We start from the raw sequence: 13,451 nt of genomic DNA, 5'->3' as shown, positions 1-13,451 counted from the left end.
GCACAGGAAAAAAATGTGACTCATGACCGTTTTTCCACACTTAACGACCGTTGCCGCATCCCCATGTTCACCTGACAACTGGCTTGTATTTATGACGGTCGCAGCGGCCCCCGGGGAGGGGGGGGTCACGCGATCCCCTTTTGTGACCTCCTGACCAGCAAAGTCAAATGGGGGAAGCCAGATTTGCTTAACGACCGTATCGCTAACCTTTGACAACTAACTGTGGCCCGAAAGGTCGTAACGTGGGGCAGAACTCCCTTCAACCACTGTCTCGCTTAGCCACAGAAATGTGGGGCTCAACTTTGGTCACAAGCTGAGGACTGATTGGCAAAACAAAAGCCGGCATCGCAAGGCAGACTCTTCCCTTGTTTAGGGAACCTCTTACATTTTAACAGCCCTCCTCCCCACCCGGCAGATTTCCGAGACAGTTTTGAAGACAAACATTGTTGTAAGTCGAGGAATTACCTATTCTTTCTAACCCCTAGGATTTCCTCAGTCTTATCCTAAGCAGAACCTGGATTCAGACGTGAAGAGCCGAGCTAGGATAAACTTGGAAGTAAAGTTCCCTGGATTATCTGGATTAGCACAGCATAATTGAGTTTACAAACATCAGCAGCTTTGAATGGGGAAGTCCCTCTACCACCAGCCCCCTCTCCTCCCAAGGTATGGTATGAAGCTGCAGCTATTTCCGACTCTGCAAAGGTTCTTTCGTACGCAGATTTTATGCAGATTTTTCTAAGGTTATTTTTGTTTGGTCTCTGAAAAGGAGTCAGGCGGTACCCTCCGAAGATTGTCTGTTTACGCCATGACTTTGTGCGGGTGGTTCATCATCGGAGGAGTGAAAGGGGCTGTGAAAATTGTTGGAAAGAGAGAGGGAGAGAGTAAGTGGGAGGGAGGGAAAGAGAGAAAGAGAGATGACGGAGGTGACTGGAGAGAAAGAGAGCGAGAAAGAGAGGTGGAGAGAATAAGGGAGAGGGACAGAAAGAGGGAGGGAGAGAAAGGAAGAAAAAGGGGGAGGGAGAGAGAAAGAGATGAGGGAGATGAGAGGGAGGGAAAGAGAGAAAGGGAGAGGGAGAGATGAGAGAGAGAGAAAGGGAGAGAAAGAGAGAGGGAGAGAAAGAGTAAATGAGAGGGACGGAGAGAAAGGGAGAGGGAGAGAGGGAGAGAGAGAGAGAAAGAGGGGGAGAGAGAGAGAGAGAGAGAGATCTTTTTAAATATATATTCCACTTTTGATTGTTTTGACATTTCAAAATATTCTTTTCCGATTTGTACAGAATAGCATGCTCGAAGGGAGCATTGCATTTCTTTAAAAAAAAAGAAAGAAAAAAGAGGAGGAAGCAGGGAAAATTGTTATAAAATAGGAAAATGGCCCATCAGATTTCAGGGCAGCTTTGTGGCAGTTGTCAGAAATGAAAGGATTGGATTCTTACCTTCTTTTAAAAGGAGAAATGGCCTTTTGAAATTTAGGCTGAAGAAGTCAGAACTTCAAGAACTGGGAAAGGAAACGAGCATCTTTTTCATCTCTGTACCTTCCTCCTTCCTTCCTTCCTTCCTTCCTTCCTTCTTTCCTTCCTTCTCTTTTGTTTTTGTTTTCTTTCTTCTTTCCCTTTCTCTTTTTCTCTCTCTACTCCCTCCCTCCCTCCCCCCTCTCTTTCTTTCTTTCTTTCTGAATCTTGGTAGAAGAAAACAGATTGGCAGGGAGAATGTGGAGGCATTTTCCCCTCTGGCTTATCTTTGGATCCTACTCCGCTCATCCTCTGAAGTTAGATTTAGACCACAATTTCATGTCTTTCTTTACCCAAATTACCTTATGGAACTCCCAGCCACCAGATGGGTTTCACAAACGGCTAAATTACCATCTTGGGCATCTTGGACATGAAGACTCTCTATCTAGTAACGTTTCTCAACCTTGGCAACTTTAAGATGTGTGGATTTCAACTCCCAGAATCCCCCAGCCAGCGGGGGCTGTAAGAGCTAAAGCTAAACAAACCGGAGGCTTTATAGATTCTGGTTTGCTAAAGGCAGGGATGGGATTTCAGAAGTTTGAAACCCATGGGCGGGGCCCTTATCTGCCCGAAGAATTTGTGGAAGCCGATCTCTTGAATCACAGGGGTTGGGCTAGATGACCTCTGGGGTCGTTTCCCAACGCTAGGATTGCTTGGAGGGTTTCTAGAAGCAAACGGTAATCAGTTGATCCATGAAAAAGAAGATTCGCCCGACAATCGGCTTGCCAGTTCGCATGCTCGCGTAGGAAAACGGAAGACCAACTCTACCAGTTTTCGGCACTGCCGTACGCAAAAAGGCCAGCTGATTGTCCCATGCGCATTCACGCCAGAAGAGGAATGGGCAATGCCGTGCGTGCCAGGCGACATGGCTCCGCATGCTGCTTCGGGCACGCGTGCCATAGGTTGGCCATCGCAGATCTATCATCTCTATCTAGCTATCACAAAAAGTTACAATGATTTAAGAAGAGACCGGGCAGACACTTGTCTGGAATAGAATAGAATTATTTATTGGCCAAGTGTGATGGGACACACAAGGAATTTGTCTTTGGCGCATACACTCTCGGTGTACATAAAAGAAAAGATACGTTTGTCAAGAATCATAAGGTACAACACTTAATGATAGTCATAGGGTACAAATAAGCAATCAATATCAATATAAATCGCTAAGGATACAAGCAACAAAGTTAGTCATACAGTCATAAGTGGAAGGAGATGGGTGATGGGAATGATGAGAAGATTAATAGTAGTGCAGATTTAATAAATAGTTTGACAGTTGAGGGAATTAATTGTTTAGCAGAGTGATGGCCTTCGGGGAAAAAAACTTGTCCTTGTGTCTAGTTGTTCTGGTGTGCAGTGCTCTATAGCGTCGTTTTGAGGGTAGGAGTTGAAACAGTTTATGTCCAGGATGTGAGGGGTCTGTAGATATTTTCCCAGCCCTCTTTTTGACTCGTACAGTATACAGGTCCTCAGTGGAAGGCAGGTTGGTAGCCATTGTTTTTTCTGCAGTTCTAAATATCTATAAGATGCACCCAGATTTTCACCCTCTTTTTTTGGGGGGAGGAAAAGGTGCGTCTTATACTCCAAAAAATACGATAATTTTAATCCCATTTTAATTTAGATTTTTTTTTAAAAAACAAACCTCTCTTTTACCATTTCACCCACAGGTAAAAATGGTCTTTTGCAAGATCAAACCCCCCCAATCTTTTGTGTTACAACCCCTGGCATTTTATGCGCCAATAAAAAAAATATCCGCTGAATAGCCATGGGAATCCAGTGGATCGAATTGACAATGTACATCAGGGGTCTCCAACCTTGGTCCCTTTAAGACTTGTAGACTTCAGCTCCCAGAGTTCCTCAGTCAGCTTTGCTGGCTGTGGGACTCTGGGAGTTGAAGTCCACAAGTCTTAAAGGGACCAAGGTTAGAGACCCCTGATTTACATCAATATATTTATGCTTATCAGGCTTCCTCTCTTTGGGACTAAAGTTAATGTTTCTTCAAGAAACAGAGTCTTCAACTTAAAATAAAATAATACAGCACGGCATCTATTGCTTTTACAAAAGCAGATATCTGTTGCCAGCTTCTCCTTTTAAAGCATTTTATCTTCCAAGCTTGTTTGGCTTTAACTTTAATTCTGTTCCATTCCACAATGTGCCCATAAATTGAAAAATAACTGTTGCTTGCTCTTATTTTACAGCCCGAATGATCAGAAGCTGAACAACAAATATTAATAATTGTTATGACATTTGTGTAATAATTATAACAATTATACCAATTATATTAATATCAACTGGGCCCATCTTCCTTCCTTGTTATAATTCTTAGGTATCTGGTTATAATACCTCAGGTTTCCTAAGAAATCAAGGACAAACACGGGGTTACTGCAGTTCTTCCCGTTATCGTTGGATGAATAAAAACAAGAAGAATAAAATGATGCGCAAGCACCTTTTCACATTCTTTTTTTAAAACAAAGAAGGCTGTGAAAAATAATATATGCAAAATCGGGCAGGTTTGTCTTCAAAAGAAACCACAAAGAACAAGAAGAAAAAATAAAAACCCCTGAGACAATTATCAGGGAGGAGAAACTGGCGGGGGGGCAGAGAGATGGAAAAAAGATACGAAAAAGATACGCTGATTCATTCACAATAAAAAGGAAACTGGTTGAAAAATAAACTCAGATAAACTCTGAGCTATTTTTGATTCAGAAGTCAAAATTCGGGGTTTTTTTTTAATGTTGTTTTTGTTTCTTTTTGTAGGTCAGCCCTGTACAAAATCGGATTTAACGCTGACTTCTTGTTCTTGGATTGGCATTCGATAATCGTTCTCTTTGTCTAAAAGAAGAGGAGGAAAAAAATTACATTTCAAAGAAGGCAACGCAAAAGGTGGTATGCAAATTGCAATCAAAGCATCATCTTTAACGACGCATTTCTTAGCTTGCAGCGAAGCTACAGGTAGTTCTTGACTTACAATCATTTGTTTAGCAACCACCAGAATATACAACAGGACTGAAAAGAGTAACTTACAAACAGTCCTCACAAGAGTAACTTTCAAACAGTCTTTTGTTGATTAGTTTATAAGAGGGGTAAAATGCTACCGGTTTGCACCAATTGAAACGAACTGGTAGCGGTTCGGAGAACTGGTAGCGGCAACAGTGCAAGGCTCCGCCCACCCGCACATCATTACTTCCTGGTTTTAACCAGGAAGTAACCTGTTTTTTACCCTCTGCGTATGTGCAGAGGGTCTAAAATCGCACGTGATGCGTGCACGAACTTCCAAACCGGTAAGGAAGGTAAATAGATTTCATCCCTGGTTTATAATATAAAATACAAAAAAGAAAAGAGTAGGAAAAACTGGGGAAGGAGAAGGAAAGGGGAAAGTGTAGGAAAAAGGGGAAGGAAAAAAGAGAAGGTGTTGACTTCCAACTCCTTCGGGGTCAGCAGAATAAGATAATAACATCAAACCTCAACTTTTCCACTTTTACATAATAGTATAAACCAGCCATTTCTATAACAACAAATCTATCTAATAGGTAAAGGCCAAAATCAAAAGTTTTCATTTTTTTCCCCCACCCCAAGCACAAAGTCCAGAAATGGTTTCCAAGCAGAAGCAAAAGTAAATTGTATTTTTTTTTCCCCCTTTAACCAAAGAGGCCCGTTTAGCCATTTTCTGCTAACTCCATCAACTTTTGCAGCCAACACTAGTTGGAAATGCAAATGAAAAGAAGGGACTTTTTTTTAATCGTCTGACAAAGCAAAGAAATAGCAGAGTAGGAGTCGCATCCTGATACAGAAGGTTCTCAAAGTGAATATAAAAATAAAACCAGAAAATTTTCGTTTGGGTTTCACGGAAAAAGACTTGGGGGGAAAAAAATTGGAGTTTTGATGTTTATTATGTACGTTGCTGAAGTAAGACTATGCACAAAAATGGAAAGACACTTTGATTCCCAGAATGGACGAATGACTGGGGCAGCCCTCGCACTTACGTCGATCGCAGTGATAAAAATTTGGGCATTTAGTAACCGGCAGGGGTTTACAATGGTTACAGCATCTCTGGGTCACGTGATCTCCATTGGTGACTTTCCTAGCTAATCCTGACAACCAAAGTCAAACGAAGGAGCTGGATTTGCTTAATGATGGATTTTAAGCGTGGTTCACTCTGATTTGCCTAACAACCATGGCAAGAAAGCATCTTAGAGTTGGGTGTGACTCACTCAACAACTGCCAGGTCCCAATTGGGAGTCGTACATCGAGGACTTCTCGTCATTTGGCAGGAATTGCAACGAATTTTCACTTGAAAACAATTAGCCAACTGCACAGTGGCGGGATGCAACCGGTTTAATGCGCTTGCGCCCAGCGTTCAAAAGACAGCAATTTGAAGCCTAGCTGCTTACCTTCTAAGGCAGCCCCAGTAAGTAGAACAGCGGAGTAGATCAGCTGTACTGTGCAATTCAACTGAGCCAGAAAGAAGGAAATATAAGGATAGGGCGGGGCCGGGTGGGCAGGGCCAGCTGAACTACCAGTTTGCCCGAACCGCTTGGTTCGGACCTCTGCAACTGCAGTAAAACATTCCCCTCCTCCTCCTCATATTAATAATACAAAAAGGGGAAATCCCTTTTTAAATCAGAAAGGATGTAATTCATCGGCCAACAAAATCACATTTTAAAACCGGTCTTTCGGCGGCAGCCCCAAACTCACCCTTGCAGGGGACATTATAAATTTCAGTGCACAAAATGTCCAGTTTCTTTTTCTTTGTCCTGCAATAAAAGAACAGGAATACCAAGATTCCAGCTACGGTCAGCAGGGGAACAACGGTGATCAAGATCCAAACAAATCCTGAAAAAAAAAAAAAGGAAGAAAAACAGAAGAGGAAAGTCCAAGGATATTTTCATTCCCGTTGCTTTTCCCAATTTCTTGGCAAGCTAGAAAGTAATAACGGATGGAAACTAATCAAGCGGAAAAATTGCCTGCCAGGAAGAAAAATTAACCAGTGGAACGGCTTGCCACCAGAAGTTGTGGATGCTCCAACACAGGAAGTTTTTAAGAAGAGACTGGACAACCATTTGTCTGGAATGGTATAGGGTCTCCTGCTTGAGCAAGGGGTTGGACTAGATGACCCCTCAAGGTCCCTTCCAACTCCGTTATTCCATCTTCTAGAAAGCACCCACTTCAGCTGTTTTCTCCCTGCAGACTTTCTAGATTTTAAGGATGAAACTTCCTTGCCCCTTCACACGTGTCTGGTAAGTTACCTGTTTTTGGCACAACAATTGGAGGTGGATCCAGCTTCCTGGTGATGGCGGCAGTCTCCTTGGGAAAGGGAGTGGGTCGCGTGACGGTGCGGCGGGTGGGAATCTTGCTGGATGGTTTGTCACAAATCGTATCGGCGTCCTGCTTCCCGGATTGTAGGATTTTCCTGCCGCTGGCTGTGCAACTACAAAATAGAAACATAACAATAATTTGCAGCCAGGTTTCAAGACAAATGGATGGGACGCCATTATTGAACAAAAATAAATAAATAAATAAAATGACACTTCGCAGAAATTGCTCCTGAAGGTAAGTAGATTTCACCCCTGCTCTGGACTTCAACTCCCAGAATTCCCAAGCCAGCATAGGTATTCCGGGAGCTGAAGTCCACAGTCACAGTCGCTGAGGTTTAAAAAAATCACCGGTTGAAATCTCTTCCTTTACACTTCTCACTTTCCTAGGGCTGAGGTTTCGTTCACGCTCTCATTTCAAATGTCAGCTGTCCAGTTGGTGAAATCCAGAAAAAGAAACTCCCCGGGGACATTATTTTTTCCGAGAGTATAAAACTTTACTGAATAAATAAATCCACTTTGGCACAGAAGCAGCAAAACCAGCTCTGAGCGTCTCGTGCAAAAGCACGCATCGTTCATTTCCCCTTTTCCCACGAGCCACCCACAGTCCATTACGTCCACCAATCACTTCCGTTCGTTTTGTTTTGGGAACCAGCTGGCCATGCTGTGGCACCCGCTGAGGGTGTCCTTGAAGAGGGAGCAACATCTCCCGGGAACTGATGATGCTTGGATGCCATTCTCCCCATCCTCTTGCATTCCAACCCACCCCTCTCCTCCCTATTTGTTTGTCAAGCATAGGAGAAAGTTTGAATCCATATTGTGTCCACCTTATCTCAGCCTCTCTTTGCAATCGGGCAACAAGCGAAATACCTCTAAAACCCATAAGGAGCAACGGCACCCAACGGCATTTCCTCCGCAGCATTCAAGCTTCCATTTGAACCGAGCCAAGATGCCTTTCTGAACAAGTCTCACCAAGGAGGCATCAAAACAACCAACTCCAATTGGGGTGATTTTTTTGAAGCTGTGGCTTATTTAGCCCTGGGGATTTTTTGAAGTCCCCGCAGGGATGGTTTCTCAGCCTGGCCTACCTGGAAGGGCCGACCCCCAAACCTTTTCCATTCAATTCCCCGTTTCATGCAAGGTTCACTTAAGGAAATACATACTTGGTCCAAGGACGACATTTCTCGTTCCCTCCGAGGGAAAAATACCCGCTGGGACAGGGTTTGCATCCTGCAAAAACGATACAAACTAGTGAAGCTTTGAACAAAATGTGACTATTTTGTTGGTGTGTGTGTGTGTGTGTGTTTGATTTATATCCCAGCCTTCCTACACACCACCAAGAATCCCTTCTAATTGGGCCAGGATATCCATCTAATTGAACAGAGACTCCCGAGGGATGGAAGGGACCTCGGAGGTCTTCTAGTCCAACCCAGGGGCCGGCTTCAAAAATTTTAGCAAAGGATTCTCTGCCTGGTTGATGGGTGGGCATGGTCATAGTGGGCATGGCCTAGTCAGCTTCCTGCACCATGGGAGGGGGCAACCTCCCCAGGCTCTGGAGGCCCTCTGCAGGCCAGAAACAGGCCCGTTTCTGGCCTTCCCAAACTTCCGGTAGGCCCATTTTTTGCCCACCCTGTGTGCCCTGCACTTACCTGCATCCAAAATGCGCTGCGTGGGGACTTCTGGGCGGGGCAGGGTGGGCAGGGCCAGCCGGGAGTGGGATTTGGGGGTTTTCTGAACTACACAGAATCTTAGTTAGAGGTTCTCCCGAACCCCTGCGAACCCCTAGCAGCCCACCCCTGGCCCAACCCCCTGTTCCCAGGCCTTACTCCCAAGTCGACCCTTGTTTTTTTGTTTTTTTTTACATTTATATCCCGCCCTTCTCCGAAGACTCAGGGCGGCTTACATTGTGTAAGGCAATAGTCTCATTCTATTTGTATATTTATATACAAAGTCAACCTATTGCCCCCCCAACAATCTGGGCCCTCATTTTACCTACCTTATAAAGGATGGAAGGCTGAGTCGACCTTGGACCTGGTGGGACTAGAACCTGCAGTAATTGCAGGCAGCTGTGTTTAATAACAGGCTTCTTACAGCCTGAGCCACACCGCGGCTCAGCTGTTCTTTAGCTGTTCCCTTTGTCTGGCAACTCTGCGCATGCGCACGCTGGGAACAGGCTCCAGCTGTTTGTCTGCCTCGCTGATGTCTGACTCCGAAGGCAGCTGATAATTGGCATACGGCCCTGGGTCCTTCTCTGCCTCGGACGCAGAGCCCTCATCAGAGCCTTCCCCAGACTCCAGGACTGGCCCATGTTCCTCCCCAACCTCCTCACTCTCCCAATCTGCTGTCAGAACTGCTGGCCACTGGCGGGCTGCAACACTGCTCTCTGGTGCTTTGGAGAATAAGTCGGCCCCTTCTTCCCTGCGACAGCCCGCTCAAGCACTGGAAGACCTTCTCATGTCCCCACCTAACCCTTCTCTTCTTTAGGCCAGACCTACCCAGGTCCCTCAACGATTCGTACAATTTAGCCTCCAATCACCTCTGTTGCTCCCCTCTGCACACTTTCTAGGGTAAATAAACATTCCCCGTACCAAGGGAAGAAAATAACCAATCAATAAACTAGTCTACCGTATTTCCCCAAAAATAAGACCTTGTCTTATTTTTATTTTTTGCCACCAAAAAAGGCACCAGGTCTTATTTTCGGGGGATGTCATCCACTGACTAACCTCACGCGCGTATCATCCATGGCCTCCCACTGTCAGAGGCCTTCACGAACTTCTGCGGCCAGCAAGACTTTCCTGAAGGCCTCTGCAGCCGATAACAGAGCTCTGGAACGATCCAGGGTGTTGTTATCAGCTACAGAGGCCTTCAGGAAAGCCCTTGCCAGCCTTGTCAGTTGCAGAAGAAATAGACCAGTGAGGCAGGTGTCGGGGGTACGCGAGGCCTGGCTACAACTGTCCGAAGGTAAGTAGTAGGGCAGCTCCACCCTCCCCTACCAAAGCTTAATTTTTATCCGTGCACTATGGAATGGGTGGGATCTTAATTAGGGCTTATTTTGTGGGTAGGGCTTATATTAGGCGCACATGTAAAAATCATGCTAGGACTGACTTACAGGGTAGGTCGTATTTTTGGAGAAACGGGATGTATTTGGGATGAATATGAGAAAAAAAAAATCTCTTTTTCCAAAAAAGAGCACCCCCGCAGAACGGTCGATGTATCCCACTAGGTTCGATTTTGGATCATGGGCCCATCTCTCAATTCCCTGAAATCCAATTCTTGGTCCTTACTTTTCTCCTCCTGGCTCTCTTCGGGAGCGTGGCCCGGAAGGCAGGCGCAGACGGTATTTGAAGTTGCCTGGCACGGTCTTATCTCCCGAAGGCCTCGGTCTACGAGAAATAAAACATCGATTCCGGGCTGCAGAAAGTGAAAGTTTGGACGATTTGTGGCATGTGCCATTTCTAGCACGGCTTCGTGGAAACCGACCCGGGGAGGGGGGGAAAATTGAGCATGGTTTGATACCTTCAGCAACCAACATTTCACAACCGATCTCTGGATATATATCTATTTATAATTTTAGATTTATAACACCGGAAAAAGCCATGCAAAACCTAACCAGACATAAGCCGCCGTTGAGAAACCACAGAACAACACTTTTTCCTGCGAAGGAAGCCAGGAAAGGAGGCTGCAGTGATCTTGTTTCGCCCACTAGGCCTTACCGGCGTGACAGTCTGTGCACGGTTTACACTGCGAGTAGGTATAGGCGTCGTTGTAGTAATTCTCATCGCACGGTTCGCACTCGGTTGGGGATGTCTCCGTGCAACGTTTCGCTAGCTGTTCTCCTAAAGAAGGCAAGAAGATGCCCGCGGATGGAATCGGAGCCTCGTTTCTGCGATACCTCCCCACCCCCACAAATGACAGGCCAACCATCCTCCAGGAAGCCCAGTTTCCTTCTCCGTGTCATCCTCCAAACAACCCTGTGAGGTAGGTTGAGGAGTGGTCAATCAACCTTCCTTTGAGGAGAGATTAGAACTCGGGGCTCTCTTCAGCCCGCTGGACATTTCGGCTAACAGGGAAAGTATTTGGGCACGCCACCTGCCTGAAGACCTGTCCACAATCATGGTCAAGGAGGATGGGAATTGTAATCCACAGCCCAACAGTGTCTCTCTCTCTCTCTCTCTCTCTCTCTCACACACACACACACACAAAATGCCAAACTCAAAATGAGAGCATATTCATGAGGACGGAACAATGAAGGTTCGCTGGGATAAAAAAAAAAATGGAGAAATTTAGCCTCTTCCTGATTTTATGGAGTTTCACAAGAGGGCATTGACCTGCCTGGGACCATTCATCACACTGCGAGCAGAGTCTTCAGATGGGAGACCACCAGGAGTTTCTAACACAGTCAAGGTAAACTGGGAGGGTTGAGAAACATCCAGGAGAGGGTCAGGGGGCAAAACCAAAATAACGACAGAGACCGCACTGGACGTCAATTTTAAAATTATATTTTTTTTTTTTAAAAAAAGCGATAGGGAATCAAGGACACCTCCAGAAAAACAGAGAACCCTAAAGAGGTTCATGGAGTCACTTCCCAGCCAGATAAGACAAGGTCCCCCACTTCCATCCCAGCTAGAAAAATCTGATTTTTGCCCCCAAGAAAAATCTGAATTTTTCTTCCCTTTGCAAACAATCGAAAACGATTTTGGATGGAGCAGCCCCAGAATGCAAAGGATGGGGGGGGAAAAACAACAACCCACCCAGGTATCTCCATAAATGTAGAAACAGAGGATTAAAACAAGATCTGCGTTCAAATACCCCCCACATTTTCAGTGTCACTAACCTGCAGGACAATATTTGCAGCATTTCCTTTTGGAGAGGGGATATTCGTTGTCCGAACACGTCAGCCCCCAACCCAGCGAGGACCAGAGAGACGCAGCCAGTGAAATCCACCCCAAACTCCGCTTCATGTCACCTTGTGCCACGGACTCACAAACGCCGCTCCGCTCAAAGAGAGGAGAAAAAAACCCACAACCCTGCGTGAGGCTCCACAAGGCAGGATCTACTCTTGACTTTCGTGAACCTCTGAGAAATTTCAGAGATCTGAGATCTCTTTGAATATCTGGCGTCAATTCAGCACCTCCCCTAATGTGGAGCTTGCTAACACTAATGGAGAGCTACAATAGTGCAGGCTCCGTCTGCTGACTGCCAGCTGCCGGCAGTTCGATTCTCACCAGCTCAAGGTGGACTCAGCCTTCCATCCTTCCGAGGTCAGTAAAACGAGAACCTAGATTGTTGGGAGGCAATAGGGCTAACTCTGTAAACCGCTTAGCGAGGGCTGTAAAAACCCTGTGGAAGCGGTATATAAGTCTTAAATGCTACGGCTTATTGCTAAACAGGCAATGCTTGGCAATTGAGCCCAGGATCTTTTCTGAACTCAACATTCTCTCGACAAGCATGGTAATCTTTGCAAACAGAAAAAAAACCCAAGAGGAAAACAGGAGAGAGGCAGGGACACAACAGCAACAAAATAGGTTTTTGGGCAGCAGCCAAAATAAAAAAAATAAAAAAGCCCATGCAATCCCAGGTTGCATTAACAGAGGGACAGAATCGAGATCCCGTGAAGTTCTAGCAGCGCTTTACAAAGCCTTAGTAAGATCACACCTGGAATACTACATCCAGTTCTGGTCGCCACAATATCAAAAAAAAAGATGTTGAGATTCTGGAAAGATCGCAGAGAAAAGCAAGGAAGAGGATTAGGGGACTGGAATTGGGTGTGTCTAGTTTAATGAAACGAAGGACACGACAGCAGTCGTCCCAATATTTGAGGGGCTGCCACAAAGTGTCTTTGTAGTCCCTGCTAGGCTGGAATATCCCAAATGGCCACTGGAGGGGACTTTTTCCATGCCCCGTGCTACAGATGGTCTTTGTAGTCCCTGCCTGGATGAAATATCCCGAATGGCCATTGGAGGGCACCGTTTTCGTTCCCTGTGTTATATATAGATGGTCTTTTTAGCCGCTGCCACGCTGTCATATCCCAAATGACCACTGGAGGGCACTCCTTTCGTACCCTATGAATATATGCTATATAGATCACGGGTGTCAAACTCGATCGTGTCACATGACGTATCGCAAAGTATTGCGACCCTTTTTCTGCATTTGCAGAGCCGGGGTGGGCCTGCCCTGCCCGATCCTGCCAGTTTGATATCCCTGCGTATAGATGGCCTTATTATCCCTTGGAGGCTGCAGTCCCCAAGATCGGCAGGAGATGGCAGGTTTTGCCCGAGATTTGCTCTTGATTGTTCTACGGGCCCCCCCTCAATTATGAATTATTTAACTATGGCTCTAACTTACCCCCACCCCCTCCGAGTTACGCCCATCCTACTTTTCCCACCGTCACGTTTTGGGTACTTGGCAACTGGCTTGCAATTACGAATCCCAGACTCCTTCTGTCATGTGATCACCATCGGCATCCTTTTCCAGGAATTCGAACTGCATTCGTTTAATGCCCGTTTGACTCACTTAACAACCATGCCCCCCCCCAAGGGTCATAAAATACCTCCCCTTTATGACCCTGGCTGCCTAACAACAAATTTTCCGGTTCCAATTGCAGACTACCGGTAACCGTCCGAGGCCGCACCCTCTA

The 13,451-nt window shown here is 45.8% G+C and overlaps 1 protein-coding gene across 1 annotated transcript; it reads right to left on the bottom strand.

Moving 5' to 3' along the window:
• Positions 1–2,543: 2,543 nt before the first annotated feature.
• On the bottom strand, positions 2,544–13,329 carry TNFRSF4 (TNF receptor superfamily member 4). The gene is made up of 7 exons (XM_058161266.1): positions 11,649–13,329; positions 10,528–10,650; positions 10,099–10,197; positions 7,978–8,044; positions 6,749–6,930; positions 6,198–6,335; positions 2,544–4,334 (listed from the first exon to the last, which is right to left on the bottom strand). The coding sequence occupies exons 1-7, from the start codon at positions 11,773–11,775 to the stop codon at positions 4,261–4,263; spliced, it is 810 nt and encodes a 269-aa protein (XP_058017249.1). The 5' UTR covers positions 11,776–13,329; the 3' UTR covers positions 2,544–4,260.
• Positions 13,330–13,451: the final 122 nt, after the last annotated feature.

This window comes from Ahaetulla prasina, chromosome 18, assembly GCF_028640845.1.
Source record: "Ahaetulla prasina isolate Xishuangbanna chromosome 18, ASM2864084v1, whole genome shotgun sequence".
NCBI classification, from domain to species: Eukaryota; Metazoa; Chordata; class Lepidosauria; order Squamata; family Colubridae; genus Ahaetulla; species Ahaetulla prasina.
The sequence above is the reverse complement of the archived record's forward strand: the minus strand, read 5'-3'. Positions and strand labels throughout refer to the sequence as shown.